This window comes from Halyomorpha halys, unplaced genomic scaffold (genome assembly GCF_000696795.3).
Source record: "Halyomorpha halys isolate HHAL.00 unplaced genomic scaffold, Hhal_1.1 Scaffold321.1, whole genome shotgun sequence".
Classification (NCBI taxonomy): domain Eukaryota; kingdom Metazoa; phylum Arthropoda; class Insecta; order Hemiptera; family Pentatomidae; genus Halyomorpha; species Halyomorpha halys.
Window position 1 is genome coordinate 390,841 of NW_027115809.1, and position 17,722 is coordinate 408,562.

At 29.6% G+C, this 17,722-nt stretch overlaps 1 protein-coding gene across 1 annotated transcript in view; it reads right to left on the reverse strand.

Annotated features, from left to right (window-relative positions):
* Positions 1–15,380, reverse strand: part of LOC106681246 (scavenger receptor class B member 1) — a 73,726-nt gene extending 58,346 nt beyond the window's left edge. The window contains exon 1 of the mRNA XM_014421472.2: positions 15,258–15,380. Coding sequence (XP_014276958.1) covers positions 15,258–15,348 — 91 coding nt within the window. The 5' untranslated portion in view covers positions 15,349–15,380. The remainder of the gene's footprint in view (positions 1–15,257) is intronic.
* Positions 15,381–17,722: the final 2,342 nt, after the last annotated feature.

Here is a 17,722-nt window from a genome sequence, read left to right on the forward strand (position 1 = left end):
GATATATATAACGAATTTAGTCAAAATCGTTAGAGCTGTTTTAGGAGAAAATGGTAGAAAAAGGTATAGAATCTGTTATAAAAAGAGGCATTTCTTTAAGTTGATTTTAGCAAAAAGGTTGCTCTAACATTCCTGGAATATAACTACTTTAAATACTTAATTTAACTTTTGCACCACTTTTCATGTCTGAGCTAGACTGTCCATACACAAGCCAGGTAAGTGTGTTGGTGTTAGGTATAACGGTACCTCCGGTGAGTCAATTTTGCCGAAAATATGCTCTAGCATCCCAAGGATATATCAGCATTAAATATTAATTTGATTTACGTACGACTTTTCTCTTTTGAGCTTGGCTCTCCACATTTACACAGACACATAGATCATTTTGCGATACTAAAATCGTGATACTTTCCTCTTATTATATAGGTAAATGAAAGTAAAAATGAATTAAAACAAGGCTCACTGATTATTGTGATCAATCGGTAAGATGTATAATTTATTATATTATCGAACTAACCATAACAATCCATTATTTAGACTTTATTATTTATTTTTCCGCTTACGAATGAAATAAACATTATTTCGAGACCGTACCCTTACGAACCAAGCCTCCTGCCGGAAGGGAGCAATTCATCGACTACCAGAGCTATTAACTATTGAAAGTAGCATGTTGGAAGAACAGACCGCTGGTGACCTTATACTGCAACATAACTTCACACAGTACTAAATATTTTAATGTACTCGCTAAGTTTTGAAGTGTTTTTTCAGTTCTATATATTATATTTTACAACGAGAAGAATCATTTTAATCGTACATGTACAAATTCATTAAATTCTCATAAGCATAATCATAATCATTAAAGGACGAAATTGGTTCCATGTCTCCATGTGACGGACAAATACCTACTACACAGGTCCGGCCGGCCTTAGGCAGGTGCGACCGGGCCGCACTGGACCTCATAGCAGAGTTGGGTATTAGCTAGCTAATATTTATTTAATTAACTATACCTAAATAGTTGTCAGAATAACAACTAATTTAGTTGTAAGATTTAGCGGTAACTTAATTAATTCCAGTTTTTAGAGGAACTAATTCTTTAACCCTACTAGTGGTTACCCTAACATACTAGGGCCCCTTTATAACATTTAGGAGGAGCTGAAAATAAAAACAAAAAATAGATTTTATAATCGCACGACTGCGTATAGATTTATTTTAACATTTAGGATTTCTAACATATTGGGGTCCCTAAATATGTTTTCGGGGGTGCTGAAAATGAAAATAAAATCGATTTTATGATCACGCGTCTTCGTAACGATTTATTTTAACATTTAGGATTTCTAACATATTGGGGTCCCTATATATGTTTTAGGGGGTGCTGAAAATTAAAATTAAATCGATTTTATGATCGTGCGACTGCGAATCGATTTATTTCTAACTTTTGGTATTTCTAATATATTGAGTAATATATGTTAGAAATACCAAAAGTTAAAATTAATCGATACGTTAGCGCGTTTTTGTAATATAATTTTTCATTCATTCATTTTCATTCTCAGGACCTCTGAAATTAATTGATTGACCTGAGAAAACATAAACATGCCCGTATGTCAGAAATAAGAAAAGTTAAAATGAATCCTGTACTTGGAATTATGTATTATATTATTTTTTAGTTATTTAGCTGGTTTTTTTTATTATTTTTCTGGATTTCAATTTCAAAGCCATTGCTGTCAAAGATGAGGGCCAATTAAAGTTTTAAAAAATTTAATTATTTTCTTAAAAAATGCGCGTTATTTTCTGTTACATAATAACTCAATTTTTACCTAGACTGAACCTAGAACAGGTACATAAATGGCGTTAAATAGTATTTATTGTTAAATTTTGGTTATTTCCATTATCTATGGTGGACGTGAAAACATCTAGATCTCAATGTTCCTTATGTTGCCGATTTGCCCAAAACGTACCCTACAGAAGGAACTGATCCTTTCATGATAAACTTCATGACCACTAAAACCTACTTGTTTCTAACCTAGCTCCTCCATCATCAACTGGTAATCCTTCTTGGCGTCTGAAAAGAAGATGGTTTCTACTCTGGAAATATTATTGGAGTTCTATTGATAGATAAATTATCCACAAGTATGTATCGTGTCATTGTAAATATCAATAAGTAAATAAATTTTGTAAAAACTATTCTAAAATATTAAAACTGACTATAAAAATGATGAAATATAAGGATAAGTTAATAATTGAAATTGATATTGGAAACATATTTTCAAAATTTTATTCAAGTGTCAATAATTAATACCTGTACCCTATAATTTTGAAATATCATTAACAGCGTGACCTTATCCCTAAATAACGTATTCAGTATTTTCTAATCAAGGCCAATGATATGAAATTTAAATTGATCCACGTTGAGTACTGATGTTTAACTTCCACTACTTATCCATTTTAAGATAAATTTATTTTTTTAAAAACAATTTGAGCCCACTGCCCTAAAAATGGGGCAATGATTAATTTACCTTTAAATCTTATTATAACTAATCTTTTTGCTAATGTGAGGAATTAAGTAATTTTTACACTCCTGATCATCGACTAAAATCAATGCTTCACTATAATCTTTTTATATGTTTTAAAGTCTAGGTCTAAACATTAAAATTTCCAGAAAAAACAACAAAAAAATCTAATATCTACATAAATAAAAACAATCATTTTTTTAATAATTTAAAATAATTGATGTATTTTAGTTTTCTTAGTACATCACCATTTATTGGAAGTGACTTTTGTTATGTATAATTTACTTATATTATATATGACAAAGGTCACTGACAAAGTTTATCGAATAATTGTTTTCTGTTTGATTAATGAGGAGTTGTATTGAGCGCTCCATTACTGGGGAAGTGGGATCTTTGGATTATTTCTGGTTTTAATTTTAGAACATATACCATTTAAGTATTTTTAATAGGTATCTTATTTAATTGTATGAAGAATTGCATTTTATATTGAAATTTCATATAATCCTCTCATTTTTAACAAGATTAGTGACATCGAAGTCGAACCCGTGCTATTGTTAATCACCTTTGCACTCTAAATTAATTATTAATTGTTGGGGGAACTACAAACATAATGAGAACTTAACGCTGGCATGGTAAAAAGTAACAGATTTAAAACAATCATCAGTTAACAATTATTAACTTGAAAAGAAACACTATGTTCAAGTAATTCATAAATAATTCATCTTTGTTGATACTAATAACAGTTTGACAATTTCATATTTAGCATGGGATCTCACCCATGCAACATGCCATGAAATGAAATGAGAGAGTATTTCAGGAAAAAATCTTCATGACATCATAAAATTGATATGCATATTTTTTTAATTCTTACTTCTGACAATGTATATTGCATGAAAAAGTGAGTTTTGTACCAGCAACAATTCGTTTCCTGTGAATTTATTACTTATCTTATCGTTAGTTGTAGTCACTTATTTCATGCAATACGGAAAACCAGGTATTTTAGGACAACCTAGATCTCACTCAAGCATCTAAATAATAGATTATAAAAGACTTTAGGAAAGTGTTATATTATCTCAAGCTTCTCCCAAACGATATTCGATGAATATTCAGATTGAGAATAACGATGAATATTCTAGTGAAAATTATTAAATAAAACGTGAGTGATATGTTATGTAACAGCCATATTAATTGTTTAAATCTTTGGTTTGTCATCAAATTCTTCCTAATAGCTGATCTAAATATTAATAACTTTATCCGTAACCCGTTGGAGTGTAATAGTGTGGAGCGACGTTATATTCCATTCTTATGAAAGCTTGAGCCTTCCATAAATTTTCTATTGTTATAATTTAGATATTGACGCGGGGCAGAGACTATACAGTACCAGCAATATCATGTCCCAGACTGGCGAAATGAGAGAATGCATTGACACCTATTTTTTTCCAAGAGCTTTTAGTATTTCCAAATCAAACTTGGAAAACCGATTTTATATTAGTAATTTATAATTATTAGTAAATTATTGAATTTTCAGAGATAGCACAATTTGGTATCTACGTTGTGGTGCCATATCGATTTTATTATTTGGCATAAATATATTTCGAAAATGGCAGGTCTTATTTGGGAATTAGTGGTTTCATGGTCTTGTATGAATTTCAACAAATTCTATCCTATATATTCGCTATACATGGCGCAAATATATTTTTCTTCACATACATGTTTCAATCAAATTAATTAAAAAATTTAAATAAAAACAACAAAATTTTTCATAAACTATGAAGTACAGAAATAATTAGTATACCCACCTATTCAGTGTAAATAGCGAGGAAAGTAAGAAGAACTTGGCAGATTTTTTATTGGTTTCAGGCAAATTTAATGCTACAGATTAAATGAGTCAGAAGTAAATTTTGTTTGGCGATGAGTAGGATAAATATACTAATTTGTTATTAATATTCAAAAATAGATGTCTTAAGTATGTTTTATCATTCTTATCTCATTAATTTAATAATCTTATTAAGCTTAAAAGATGATAAAGTTTGGCGTAAACAATGTTCTTTCACTCTAATGCGTTTTCTAAAAAAAAAAAAAACACTTTTTTTGTTTTGTTTTTTCTTTTTTATGTTAAATAAAAAATATTTCTTTCATTTTTATTGTTTTGACGTTACTTATTCAATCTGCTACTTTTATGAGAAGATGATATTCATCTGTAAAAGTATTACCTAAAGTAGGTACTACTATAAAACGTATCATTTGTATTGGGAGATGAAAAATTCAAACTTGTTTCTCTGAAAAAATCCTAGTACTAGATCTCCTTATAAGATGTCTGTCATTATTTAATTTTTCAAAGATGTCATAATTTGAACTCTTCGGTAGTTGAACAATTTTGAAGTATTTTGATGAAAACCACATCTTTTAAAAAATTGCCTGTCATTTTTATTGCCTCATTATTCATTACCAACGAGTTCCCACTCATGAAAGTAATCTTTTTGAATCGACGTTTTTCGTGAACGAGTATCAAACAAGAAAATTTTCTTGGATTTAGAAATTAAATTAAAGAAATTTAAGAAAGAAGGACTTACGAATCACCGTAGTACAATACCCTTTGGTTCCCCTCCGACCCAAACATCGTAAACTACAATTGTAATTAATAGATGAATTATATTAATTATTAATCTATCAAACATTGTTATAAAACATTTCCCTCCTAGTTACCTGCAGTTAAAGGTGTTGTGGCTTGCAACGTAGGAAATCAAATTTTAATTCCAAGACTGAAAGCCCAAACTAATGCAATACTCTTTTATGATATCTTTGTTTAATTTTGATTATTTATTTACTTTAATTATTCTCAAATTATTGTTTCAGTATATACCAGTTATTTATTTTATTAATTGTTTAAATTTCAGTTTTTGTTTATTTTATTTTTTATTTGTTCTTTCATCTTTAATTTACATATTTATTATTATATTTTTTTCGATTTTTTTTTTTATAATTTATTTTTGTTAATTGAACTTATTCAATAATTTAGTTGTGAATCGTCCACGAGATAAAACCCCTAATTATCAGTTGTTAAAAATAATTCTAATTGTAAATACATGTAAGGCCCCACTAGGCCGATCAAGTAATAAAGAAAAATATGGAGGAAAAAAAATTTGGAAAGATGAAACAAATATCTTGTCCTTCAAGGTAGGTATAGCTAAGTCCGAATTAAAAATCCAAAACTAAAAATTTCAGTCAGCAGTTAAAATTTCTTTACATTTTGAATAGAAAGATGAAAGAAAACTAAGCAATTAGAAGTCAAGTTAAAAGACAAACGTTGCTTATCCCTCAGCTGACCGAACCGTCTTATTACTATTACCAATGCTTTTATCAAACCTATTAAAATATCACGTGAGCTGAGATTTCTTCTTAGTAATAACCATAAATAAATATTATCTGATCTATTGCTGTATTCAACTGGTTTAATGACTTCCATTTTTATATTAATAATGATGTAATACACAATGAGCAAAGTTTTCTTGCTTCATTCTATTCCTATTTTAGGGATATTCATGATCTTTAGTTTAACATGTTAAATAGAGAAATATTTCCTTATTTTACCTTGTTAAAACAATATGACATATATCATACTTGAGAGTCTGTTAATAGGTCTGCTAAATGGAGAGTAATGTCACGCAACAGACCAGCTGAGCTCGTCACATTTTTGTTTGTTGTTGTGTTAGGTTACTTGTTCTTAATTTGTGTTTTGATTGTGTATTAGTATTGTTTTGGGTTTTTTTTTAATCTAATAAATCAATGGATGACAATGATAATAATGTAATGACAGTTGTCAATTAGAAATTCTTGATCCTCTTCCTCACAAGTTCAACAAGGCACTCAGTAACCAAAATTTCACACAACTTCCATTTTTCCTTCAATTTAGCCATTTCGTAATAAATTATTTTAATCAAAACTTAGAAGTAAACAATAACATGAAGGTTTGGAAGGAAAAGTTATAAAACAAGTTGCTCGAAAAATCCGCTAGGATCTCTTGTGCATTTACCATTTAACAGGACTGTAAATAGGGCTGCTCCCAATCCTGTACTTAAAACATTTTATATTTAACACAACATAATTAATACTCCTTTTTAATACAGTTACCATTAAGACAGTAACATGGTATAATACAAGTACTGGTGCTAATGTAGACCGTATCTCATAAGGCTTTTAGTAAGAACTCATGCAGCGATAAGGTGTACTAAACCATACACTTAAAAATGAAGATCCAGGAGGTCCTCCAGCAGATCATCAGGTGAGAATTGGTAATTGGTTAGAAAATGGATCTCCATCCTCTTGATCTCAGGAAATGAAAGAGAATCTAAGAGGACACGACAGAAGGGTAGAACCGGCGGTGTATGACAACTCGGAAAGAGGCAATATAGGTAGGATAATACAAGTATTAAATAAATGGTCGAGAACATGGGCCAACACATCAGAAATCAAAACAAGAGAAATTAAGCGTACACTACTTTCATGTTGACATCAATCCAAAGGTACAGACTACACGAAGTTTTACTGACTTGATTACGAATTGGACACACTCGACTAACCCAACAATACTTAATGTCAGAGACATCTAGACCAACATGTAGACAGTGTAACGTACATACTAACTGTTAAAAAAAATATTGACGGACTGCAGGAATTTGATAGACACCGGATTACTTTACATTTGGCAACTTTATTAAACGATGATTCATTCACATTCAGGACATATTTGATTACCTTAAAAAAACAATCATGTACGAATATGTATAACTAATTTGATTTATTTACATCACTCAATATCACTTACTGTTGTGGAATAATTTTTATGTTTTCAATTTTATTTTATTTATATATTTTTCTTTAATATTAACTATTGCTATGATATGAGTTTAAATATTATACTATAGATATAATGATATTAGGAATGTTTCGAAGATTGATGCTCAGTCAGTAGGCATAGGCAAACAACATCATCCTAGTAAATTGCTTTATATTATATTTAAATAAAATAAAAAAAACCTAGCTTGAGAAAGCATTGCCCCTCTATCCAGCCATGCACAGGCAGTAGTAACTGCATTGTAAACCGAAATATAAAATGCAGTTGTCTTGGTTTTCAGTTTCTCACGATCTACTTTCTTTTTTTTTAAATATATTTATTGAAATTTACAACTTTACATTATAATATATTAAGTAAATTTGATCTCAGTTATAATGGAGTGATACATGCGTGTAGAGAACTACCCATGTCTAGCACTTTAATGACGTTGTCAAACTAGCAGGTCTCGTGGCCATCTTCTTTTTAGGCGCCTGGGAGCATCAGGAATGGAAGAGAATGCAAGGTTAGAAACTAGTGGGTTTGGGTGGTTAGGGAGTTTATAATGGAAGGGATAATATGTGATTCGGGCTAGATCGGTTACATAAGGTACATTAAGGTCTTTGTGTATGATTTTATTTGTGACAAAGTAAGGAGCATTGAGGATTTTACGAAGATTTTGGATTGTAAGGATTGGATAGGAGAGGAATGCAAAGGTTTAGTTGAGCCCCAAAGCTCAACTCTGTACGTCCAGATTGGCCTTATTACAGTCATGTAAATCAGTCTTTTGGAATGTGTTGAAAGTATAAACCGTTTGTCTAGTAAATGCTGTAAAAGTCGAAATCGACGTGTAGTTTTCTTTCTTTTCAATCTTGTGTGAGGATTCCAGGTGAGTCGTTAGTCCAGATGTAGTCCTAGGTAGCGGATCTGTTCGACAGAGGTAAGAGCCACATTATTAAAGGAAATTGTCGGGCTGTCGGTAGGATACGACGAAGTGTAAAGGCGATTTGATAGAATTTGTTGGAATTTATTTTAATCCTCCAATGATACCATTCTACGAGGGCTGTGATATGGGATTGGGGAATTTGGGATACACTTAAAGTAAAGGGTTACTATTAACTGCAAGCACACATGTGCCATCAGCATACGTGGTGAGGATAGTGTTAGGATTGGTTGGGATGTCAGCTGTATAGACGGTGTAGAGGATGGGACCGAGGATACTATCTTAGGAACACCAACGGACTGAGAATAGAGGGATGATCACAATCTACTGAACACATCTTGATGAACTCAACCGGCTTTTTCGACACTAAGGATCAAATAGCAAAGAGAAACTGTAATCTACGGCCTCTCAGAGAACAATTTCTCTAGAGACCGAGAGATACTACCCGCATTACAAAGATTTTGTGTACAGGTGCCAAACAGGAATGAACCAAGCACACCTTAATCTTAAATACTATTGGTATATTCTTTTTAAATTACTGAAAACACATTATTACCAAAATGTTATTTGATTTTTTTGAAGGACATATTAAATAATTCTTTTCCACTACTAATGACCTGATACATCGAAAATTCGTTCGATAAGTGTTAATGCAATTTCAATATCGATGGCTAACTTCACAGTGGTGCTAAGGACATTTCCATTAAATTTTGGAAAAATATACGTTTTGATTTTTTTTTTTTTTTTTTACGGAACAGATAAATATCAATATTTTATCAAAGGAAACTAAAACATTTTATGAAAAGCTAAAATTGGTATTTCGGTGTTTTATTTTATATTCATTTCGATATTATACATTGTATCTATAATATCGATAGCGATTATTAGCAATAATATTCTGAAAGTTTTTCATCGAAATATCGGTATTTTGTTAAAAGATTAAGAAAATTATATATATATAAAAACTTAAAAATAATTTTTCGATATATTAAATTGATAAATTCATATTCCTTTCGATATTCGACATTGTTATTAATATCGATATCGAAGATTAGAAACGATATTTTGTTTTATAGAAATATTTTATCAATATAATATGATATTTTATCAATGAAAATCTAAAAGTGATATTTCAATATTTAACATTATTTATAAAAATAATTATTGATAAAATTTTATTCTGTTCAGTGAAAAAAGTAATCGAAAAATTGTAAAAAAGAGAGAACCAATTGTATTGTTCCTAAAGTTACTGGAAAGGTACTTAGCACCACTGTGAAGTATGTCATAGATATTACCAAAAAAAATGTATTTAAAAAATTGTATGATACAGGTATATCATTGTTTTCCAAATGTCTTAAAGTTATACTTATTCCGATGAATGTCTTGAGAAAAATTAAAATATTGGAGTTGAGAAGTTTAAAAAGTACCTACTAACGAGGAATATTTTAAAAATGATTACCCTATCCACTGACAAGTTATTGCAACCAGTTAATTACTTTATTTATGGGCTGAGTTTATTGCTTTAAGAATCGTACTGTTGTTCAAAATATATTGGAGATTGAAAAGTGTTCTGCTGTATACTATTTTACTATCCAGTATTCATTGAACGTGAATAAAACAATATCATGTTCATAAAAAAAAATATGACGTATTGAAACCTTTCCAAATAAAAGGTTATTTGTCAGATTTGTTTTTCTTTTGATTCTCCTTCATAAGACCCAATACTTTTAGGCTCCCTTCTATAAACGTCGAAGTTTGGAAGTGGTTAAGTGGTCCTAAAGTGTTTTGAGCTAAACCTGGAAGTCAAGCATAAATATTTACCATATTCAAGAAATATAATATCACTCTTTTAATACGAGATCACATGAAGTAGCAGAATTTTATTATCAACTAAGTAAAAATGTTAAGTATATTTCATATAATATATAAATGATTTACCGTATGTGAATTGGAAAGGGTTGGGCATCAAGAAAAACAAAAAAATAGTTTAATTATTCATTAATGGTCCAAAACATTTCCTTTTACATATATACACCTCGAATAAAAATATTAATAATTGAAACAGTCAATCTCAATTAAATAAAGAACTTTTTGCTTGTTTAAAAGAGATAAGCTTCAATGACCTTTAAAAGTACAAGGTAAGACGTGAGGTCCCCACCAGGAACCAGTTGGATGTTTGTTTACTTCTGGAGTGAGAATGGTCGGAGAAATACGGCGCAGCTTTGAAATAATTATGAAAGCAATTTACTTTCTTACATTAGAACCCATAGCTCAAAAACAAAAAGATGAACGAAAATAAAATTACATATTTAGGAAACGTATATGCCTAGGATGTTACACGATATTTTCGTTCAAATAGAACAACCGAAAGTTGGTTATTAGATTTTTTTAAACACTGTACACTTTTTGTAGAATGTTCTAAAAAAACTCCTCTAACGATTTTTATTAAACTCAGTAAATAAATGTACTCATACAGTTAAGTCTTCAACATCAGTTGGATCTTATGCTCATTGAAATAGTCTGACAGTGCTTAAATGGGGAATTTAATAAAAAAAAAAAATATTCCTCTAAAATATCTTTTACGTTGTTTGTTATAAATAAGTAACTAGTTCTCATTTTGAGTAATAATAAACAATGTTGTTATTCTGTTATAAAATATTTGATGATTATCTAAAAGAAAAGAAAGGAAAGAGACAGGAGTCCGAACTATGAAAAGTCAAGATAGCCCGATTTCTTTCATATTTTTGTTAACCTTAAAAAAGTTTGGTATTCATTATTTTCACTTCGATACACTACAATTTTTTTTTAATAACGGAAAGTTGTAATACTTTTAAACTCCTTGTCCTACGAAACTTTAGTAGCCTTGAAAAGACCGCTTAATGTACTGTTATTTTTAAAAATACTTTCAATAAATATTTTGAGGTTAAAAACTTCTAAAATTTGAATATATTTTATTCTAAATTATCATAATGTTCCACAACATTTCGGGACTATTGTCCCATATTCATGTACTTTAATAAAACTCATAATTAGTCAAACTTTTAATTTCCTTTGCGAACTAATCACGCCAAAAAAAATCACTCTTTCGGTATTTTAATCTATTCGATTTGAAATACAATAAACAAATATTTTTTATGCTACACTGAAGTGATTAAAATAATTGAGTTTTTTTATCAAAAGTCAATATATTCACTTTTGTGAAGTCATTATTTAAAATTGATTATGGGATTATATTATGTAGGTGTGTTTAGCTGTTATTTAATAGGGAAAAATTTAAATTATTAAATAAATTTTAAGTAATTATTCCAAACTTATATTTTTGAGAAATGGATCAATTGACGTTTGATAGAAGACTCCTCCATTAAAACATCGCATTTCACAAACTAAATTGATAAATTGATAGCTCATTTCACTCTTAATAATTCAATTAAAGAATATTTTTATTGAAATTGTTGATCGATAAAGCTGGCCCTCTCAAGATCTACATAGTGAAGTGCATTTTCTTTAAGAATTACAAGAAGTTCTGCAACCTTTCTTGTGGAGAGTTACAGTACCGTAGCAAAGTCAGAAATTTGATTTTTAATTGGCAATCAAAACCAAAAAATATACCAAAAATCACAACTACACAGGTTAATGTATTATGAAAGAGTTCCGATTCCTAGACAATACGCTTCCTCTCTAACGAACTTAAATCTTAAATTTATTTTATTAAACGACTTAATTTTGTCCTTGTAAATTAATTTTATATACTTAATGTAAGATATTATATAAGGATTTTACCAGTTCTGAATTTTTTTATTTTATTCAATTAAAATATGGTATCTGGCATGTTTTTATCAACGACGAAACTGTCTGGCGATAATAATTTTGTATTACTAAAACCTGATAAAACTATTTTTTTTTTTAAATTGACTTAAAAAAATGTTTTAAAATGATTACTTTTACCGTTATGAATGTACAGGCGATGGGGATGGATTACATTTCCATAATTTGGAATCGCGCTCTTCATAACGAATCTGACAAACAAAAAATCAGTACAATAAAATTTTTAGGAAATTTAATTTTGTCAAATTTATGTAAAATAAATATCTGAAGCAAATAATGAATAATGCATGATTTCCAAGTTATGAGTAAAAAAAATCATAAGAAGCATGTTTTAGTAATTTTGCTTTAAAATACTTATGCATTTTTTTAATATATATATTGAGGAATTGATAAAAAATAAACGAAAATTGTCAAGTTTTTTGTTCAATAAAGTCAAGAAGCAACGATCTCTTCCGCCAACCAGGCATATTGTGATACCAAAAAAAAAAAAAATGAGAATTAAAAAAAACTATTGATCCTAAAAATCACTTCTGCAAACGAACTTCTTATGCCAATACAAAAACTAATACTGCACATTTGATGCTATAGGATAGTTTTTTTTGTAGTAATAATGCATAAATGCAATTATCTGTCCGGATTCCTCTAAGTACCTATCTATGCAGTAGTATGTCAAACAAATATTTTTTTCATCAGACATGTTACTATTAAATCAAAGCAGTGATAAAAGTATTACAAAGATAATTAATTCATAATCACAAAATATAAATATATATTGAGAAATTTAGACCCCATATTTATATAAATGTTTAATAAATGTTTTTTCCCTCCTAAGAAAGGTTCTCATCCACAATCCAGAGGACTTCTGAATCAGTATGGATTTTCGTAGTAGATGTGCAAAGATAGAGTTAATACCTAGTTGTGATTCAATATTTTACCAAAACAAATGTAAATTCTTACTTGCAAATTTCTCTCATCAGTTACATATTGCTGTGGATGAATGGAGTGAAGAAATACAAAAGAGGGGTTGAACATTGTTTTAAAGAAATGCAAATAGGGGTGATGAACACATTTGTATCTCTTGTAATAAGGAATATGTCAAATACAAATAAAATATTTTTGGTGAGATGTACGGTATATGCTACCCTGATAGTAGATTAAGTAACAGTAACGAAGCTAAGTTTCAGCTCCCGTGATCCTATATTACTTTTATTCTGATTATCGGTCAAAGATTTGAATAGATACATCCCATAATCATGATAACGGAAAGGTAGTTCCAAATTTGTAGGAGCATGCGTGAACGAGTACACAGAAAACAAGAGATGTACAGACAATCGAAGATGCAGAGGAGGAAAGCCATGTGTGAAGGATGGGCCAAACTGAATCGCAGTAAGCTCATCCTCGCGGTTTACGATCAGTGTTGGGCTGATAAAGCCTTAAAAGAGTAACATTATTGCTAACCATTATGAAAAGGAACCGAAATTTATGAAGAGGGTTATTGTGGAAGAAATATCAAATATTTCTCTATAGTTTTCGTCATGATATTGGACAAATAAATTGAAATAACTGTTCTATAATTTACATTTGATTCCTACAACAACGATAGAATATAAAGTGAAGCCTTGGAAATTTGCCACAATGTTTTATAGCACTTGTTATTCCGTAAACAGCACTTCTCTTGGAGCACAATATCCCAGCATGATGTGATGTCATTCATTAAACCTGATTCGGATCCATCGCACCAGCTTCCCAAACTATGCATCTCAAAATCGTCTTAATGATGCGTTACAATGGATTTAAGATAAGCAGTGTTAATCCTTATTTCGTTTCCCTGATTAAAATTAGATTTAGTTAAATATTCTATTTTATCTGATAACAGCAATTTTTCTTCTTGAGTAATAACTACATGTTTTTGTTTGTTGAAGATAATTTCCGCATTCCTCACTTTCCATTTGCATGTATTTTCTTTTTAATTACTTTTTCAACATTTATTTTTTGTTGAACATTCTCCTGCATTTATTTTCTTAAATTTTTATTATGTTACATAAACCATAAGTAATAAATGACACACAGGTTTTATTCCATAAATGTTCAACTTAATCTTTGCTCCATTACTTTAAATAATTTAATATTAAACATAACAATGTACTGCCCTTAGCTGGGTTATTTATCAAGTAATATTTATCTATTAACCAGTTACAAAACCAACTCTTGCACTATCATAAGTATATGTATTTCATACTTCGAAAATTATTAGACACAAAACTTTTTCTGTTTATATTTTTTTTTATTGAAAAGGTCTATTTTGCTAAAATAATTCACATGATTTATTACATAAATAATAGACGGTTTTTATTGTTGAAAATAAAAAAATTATAAAAGCAAAAAGATTAAAAAGGGTAATGAACTAAAACAATTGAATTCCATGTTTACAGAGTCTGAAACATGCATTTTTTTCTCAGAAAATAATAACTATGTATGAACTAATTTTACATAACTCTGTCAAATCAACTTTTCGAAGCATTAATTTCTTTTAATGTTGTTTTACTATTTAAAATGGGACCACAATGTACTATCTACTATTTTTTATTAATTTGACTTAAATAAATAAAAAAAGAAAAGAAAAAGCACAGATCTAAAGACATTTTTGTTTTTAATTACCCAAGTCTTAAACATTGCCTGTTCATATAAAAGACCAATGTTGACAAATGCAAGTTGTGAAAGATTATTAATTGTTATTTCATGGTTCAATTATCAACCCATTTTCTTGTCAAACAAATACTGTATACACAAGTATAAACCACATAAAATGTTCATGGCAGATTATTGCGCGAATATTAAAAAAATAAAGTGTTAGTTTTTTTTGTTTCAGCGTCCTTATGTATTCCAATTAGGGCAAGAAGGACGACGGGTAATCCAACGGGTTATCAAACTTTTCTAATTCCTGTGTATAGGGCATTATTTATTTTAAGAAAGTATTTTTGCATAAATCTTTGACAGATAAATTATAAATACTGTCATTATTTCGTGAAAGAACGCTAAAATAAATTTAAAAAACTTTAGAGACAAAAGACAATACGTAATCGAACTAGCTGATCGGAGAATACTACGCAGTTAAGACAAAGAGATAGGATTTTAGTTACTGTTACAGACTTACCTACGACTCCTTTTGCCAGAGAAGATTCGTTTGATGGGCAATAATCCTTCATCTTGAGTACAAGAGTGGTCCCGTTCTGCTTCCCTTCCATACTCTCACTGGCCACTATCGCTCGCTCTCATAGATAACACATGGACCTTGTTTATCTCTTAGCCCCCTCTTTAATTGATGTCGTTCTGTTCTGCGAAACCTCGGCGAATCTGGAGCTAGAGTCTCCGAGAATATGATTAATGTTACTAGAAAATGGATTAAATCCATTCAATCTAACAATGGTTCAAGTAAAAAATCCAAATTAAGTATTTTAAAGATTTATTCAATTAGAACTTTTTTTGGAAGAAAAGACTCTTTTTGTTTACTAATTTTCTTTACATCACCTTTTGAAAAACGTTTCGGGCAGTTTGCCTATTACTAAGTTCATGCTTCTTAATTGAGATATGATCGTATGTAAAAAAAAAAGTTTATGTATACAAGTTAAAACATTTTTCTTGTTTGTCTTATATCTCCTGAAATTATGGCGTGATAATGAATTTATATCGTAAAATACACGACGACTAATTATGAAATCGTTTCCAAAACGTTAAGCACCGGAAAAAGCTATCACTGGCTCCAACCTAATTAATTTCTATTTGTCATCATTTCGAGACAGGTGTCACTGATTTTCATAATTAGTGACATATCTGACAAAAAATAATAATAACAAATATGTTATTATTTACCTATTATAAATAATGTCAATACATTTATATATTTTTTTAATTTTGTGCTTGACGTTTTTCATAAATATGTTCTGAGCTGTAGTTAATTCATGACAGCTCTATTAGCTTTGGGATCATCTTGGGGGGAGGGATGACATAAAAAAAAATTATTATTTTTGGAATACATCTAGTTCAAAATAAAAGCAACATTTTTATTTACCAGATGTGTATTAAAGAAAAGCAGCGATATGACAGAGTTTAAATAAACAAGATACATGTTTTAAATTTTATATTCAAGATTTATATATAACATATGGCCAACATACAGTTGAAAAACAAGAAACTCTACAATGGCCAACTACCCAAAAAAATTCAAATAATGGAATAAGTAATAAACGAAGTTATGAAAAGAGTTATTCTTGCGGGAAAGAAAAATAGTCCAAATAACTTATAAATCCATTCAAAAGTGGAAATTTATGATTAAATTCAATTAGAACATTCAAGTGCAATAGGTAAAATGTGAATCTCTTGGCATCTGATGTTCTATTAGTGGACGAAAAAAATATATTTGTCTATACTCCCCAGTCTTTAAGGTATTATCAAGGCATTGATTAGGGTGTCATTCTAACATCTTCGAAGTTTTTCATAGACATTAATAAACAAGTGGACTTACCATTTAGAGTCTGGACATAACAATTACATAAAATATAACAAATTAATTTTAAAAAATGTGTGTCCAATTCCAAATCACCTCCTCAAGGTATCGAAACCAGAAATTTCTCTTGAAGGAGATGAATTGCCAAAATTAAAACTATATAAACAATATAATTATTCTAAAAATTCATTCTAGATTAGACAAATATTAAGGAAGGACCCTAAATTTTTTTTTTAAGAATTAAAAAAATACATTTATTTATATATGGTAGCATGGTAATATGGAGCACATCAAAAAAATAAAACAATATTAAATTGTATTGAATTGCTATATAAGTATGACTATCATTGTATTATTATATTTAAAACTCTGCTACATCTTCAAAGTTCCAGTAAGAAGCTTAAGTGACCCTGCCATGGGCCTCCAAAGTATTACGCTATCACACAGGATCATGTTCCAGAAATTGAAAATATTCTTAATATGATCAAAACATTCATAAAATCCTTGTAAAAATTTTAATTTTAACCAGGTGACCTGTTTACCCAGGGTAAAATGTATTTTTTTCGCTCACTAATAAAACAACGGATGCCAAGCGATTTTACCTGATATTATCAGATTTTAGCTGCTACACTTGAATATTCTAATTTAATTTAATCAGAAATTTCCACTTTTCACAGGATTTATATGTATTATTTTTTCCTCGCAAGAAAGACTCTTTTCATAACTTCGTTTATTCCTTATTCCATTTGGCTTCCCTACGGTATCTTTTAATAATATTTCATTTATCCCTGTTGAATAGATACATAGTCCTTTTTTTAAAAAAAAAGAATTTGGAACATTTATAAATAAAGCTTGCTAGGTATTTGTTATGGCAAATAATATCTTTTGGCAATTAAGTCGACTTCGAAATTTCTTATAATTCTTCTTCAGCACACTTATTGATATGTGATTAATGATACCCTTGCGATATTATTAAAGTCTGCCATACTAAACCTGTCCTGGGTAGGATACCTGTCAACAAAGGGACTCTTTTCGCAGCTGGGTTAATGGATACTTCATGTGGAAGGGACCCTTCCCAGCAAATCTATTTAAACAGGTGTCGCAGCATTGTCGGC